General features: G+C 47.9%; 1 protein-coding gene across 1 annotated transcript in view; it reads left to right on the top strand.

Annotated features, from left to right (window-relative positions):
* B3GLCT (beta 3-glucosyltransferase) overlaps window positions 1–1,598 on the top strand; it is a 183,601-nt gene that overhangs the window by 80,927 nt on the left and 101,076 nt on the right. Inside the window, 1 exon segment of the mRNA XM_007958278.1 lies at window positions 450–586. Coding sequence (XP_007956469.1) covers window positions 450–586 — 137 coding nt within the window.

The raw sequence follows: 1,598 nt of genomic DNA on the forward strand, positions 1-1,598 counted from the left end.
TCCAAGGCTGTCACCTTTATGGAAGCCGACTGCTTCATCTTTCTCCCCCAGAGCAGCTGGTGGGCTGAAACTGCCGACCTTGTGGCTAGCAGCCCATTGCCTTACCCACAGCATCACTGTAGTAAGGAGGTCTTCTTTTCCTCACCTCAATAGTGTTTTGCTATAGGATACTCTATAAATACGACTTTTCCACATTTACGGTGTAATAATGGACATTCTGTTCATCGTCATGATCTGACCTTGAACTGCTTTCTTTATATATGGAGGTGGTGTTATATTCAGTATAACACTGGTGTTAAGTTTGTCATAACCCTTTACGAGTGTGTAATCTATGCTAAATGCCCGTCACTGGAGATTTCATTAACTAAGTTTAGCGAGAATGCTTCATTTTCTGCATTTCTTAAGTGAGACATGTCATAAAGATGACACTCTGCATCTTTGTACCACAGGACTGGTTTTTAGGAAAAGCTTTACACGATGAAGAAGCCACCATAATTCACCATTACGCCTTTTCTGAAGATCCGACGGTTTTCAAATATCCAGACTTCGCTGCTGGCTGGGCGCTTAGTCTCCCACTTGTGAACAAGTAAGGATTTATTAGACTTCTGTAGGATTGTGTGGTTTTATGGCATTGAGTGTGTGCTAAGATGGGTCTCAGTGCTAAGATGGGTCTCAGTGGGGGGTGTTGTGGGGGGGCAGTGTGTGGAGGAGGCAGTGGGTCGGGGGGCAGTGGGTGAGGGGCAGTGTGAGGGGGAGGCAGTGTGTGTGTGTGTGTGTGGGCAGTGTGTATGGGGCAGTGGGGGGCAGAGGGACTGTGTGGTAGAGTTGTGTGAACTGAGCAAGGAGCCATGACCTGAGGGTCCTGTTTGACTCTCTGACTCACTAGTCCTCTCAGACAAGTCACACCACCTCTCAGGACTTCCTCTTCTTTACTTGAAAAAGAAGGCAAATAATAAGTTTTGAGGTTGAGGGAGAGCCAGTAAATGCTCCAAGAACTACTCAAATGTCAGTATCATTCCTGTTGCTCACTGACCTACTTAGAGCCCAGCTGGGTTCACCTGTACATCCTGAGTCAGCAACACACCTGGGGTTGTAGCTGACAGCTGCTGCTGTGCGTATGTTGTTGTTATTGCTTGGTTTGTTGACTCCGACACCCAGTGACCCCATGTGACGGACTAGAGCTGCCCCATAGGGCTTCCAAGGCTGTCCATATACAGGAGCAGACTGCCGTGTCTTTCTCCTGAGGAGTGGCTGGTAGGTTTGAGCTGCTGACATTTTGGTTTGCAGCCGAGTGGTTTAACAATAATAACACCAGCGTTCCTTTTCCCAGTGTATATTCCTCAGAAACACACAAGCAAGCGGAAAACAACCCCTATGTTTTCCAGCTGTTTTAGGCTGGGTTCTCAGGAGAAGCAAAATCGGTGAAGTTCTTGGTGTCCATATGTGTGTATATACACACTCTATTCTGTCCTCTAGGGCCGCTGTGGGTCAGAATCGACTCCATGGCAGTGGGTTTGGTTTGGGCTTTGCTTCTGTGAAGATTGACAGCCTTGGAAACCCTGTGGTGCAGTTCCACTCTGTCCTCTAGGGGCGCTGTG

Source organism: Orycteropus afer, unplaced genomic scaffold, assembly GCF_000298275.1.
Source record: "Orycteropus afer afer isolate SDZICR_OR568_19922 unplaced genomic scaffold, OryAfe1.0 scaffold00902, whole genome shotgun sequence".
Taxonomy (NCBI): Eukaryota; Metazoa; Chordata; class Mammalia; order Tubulidentata; family Orycteropodidae; genus Orycteropus; species Orycteropus afer.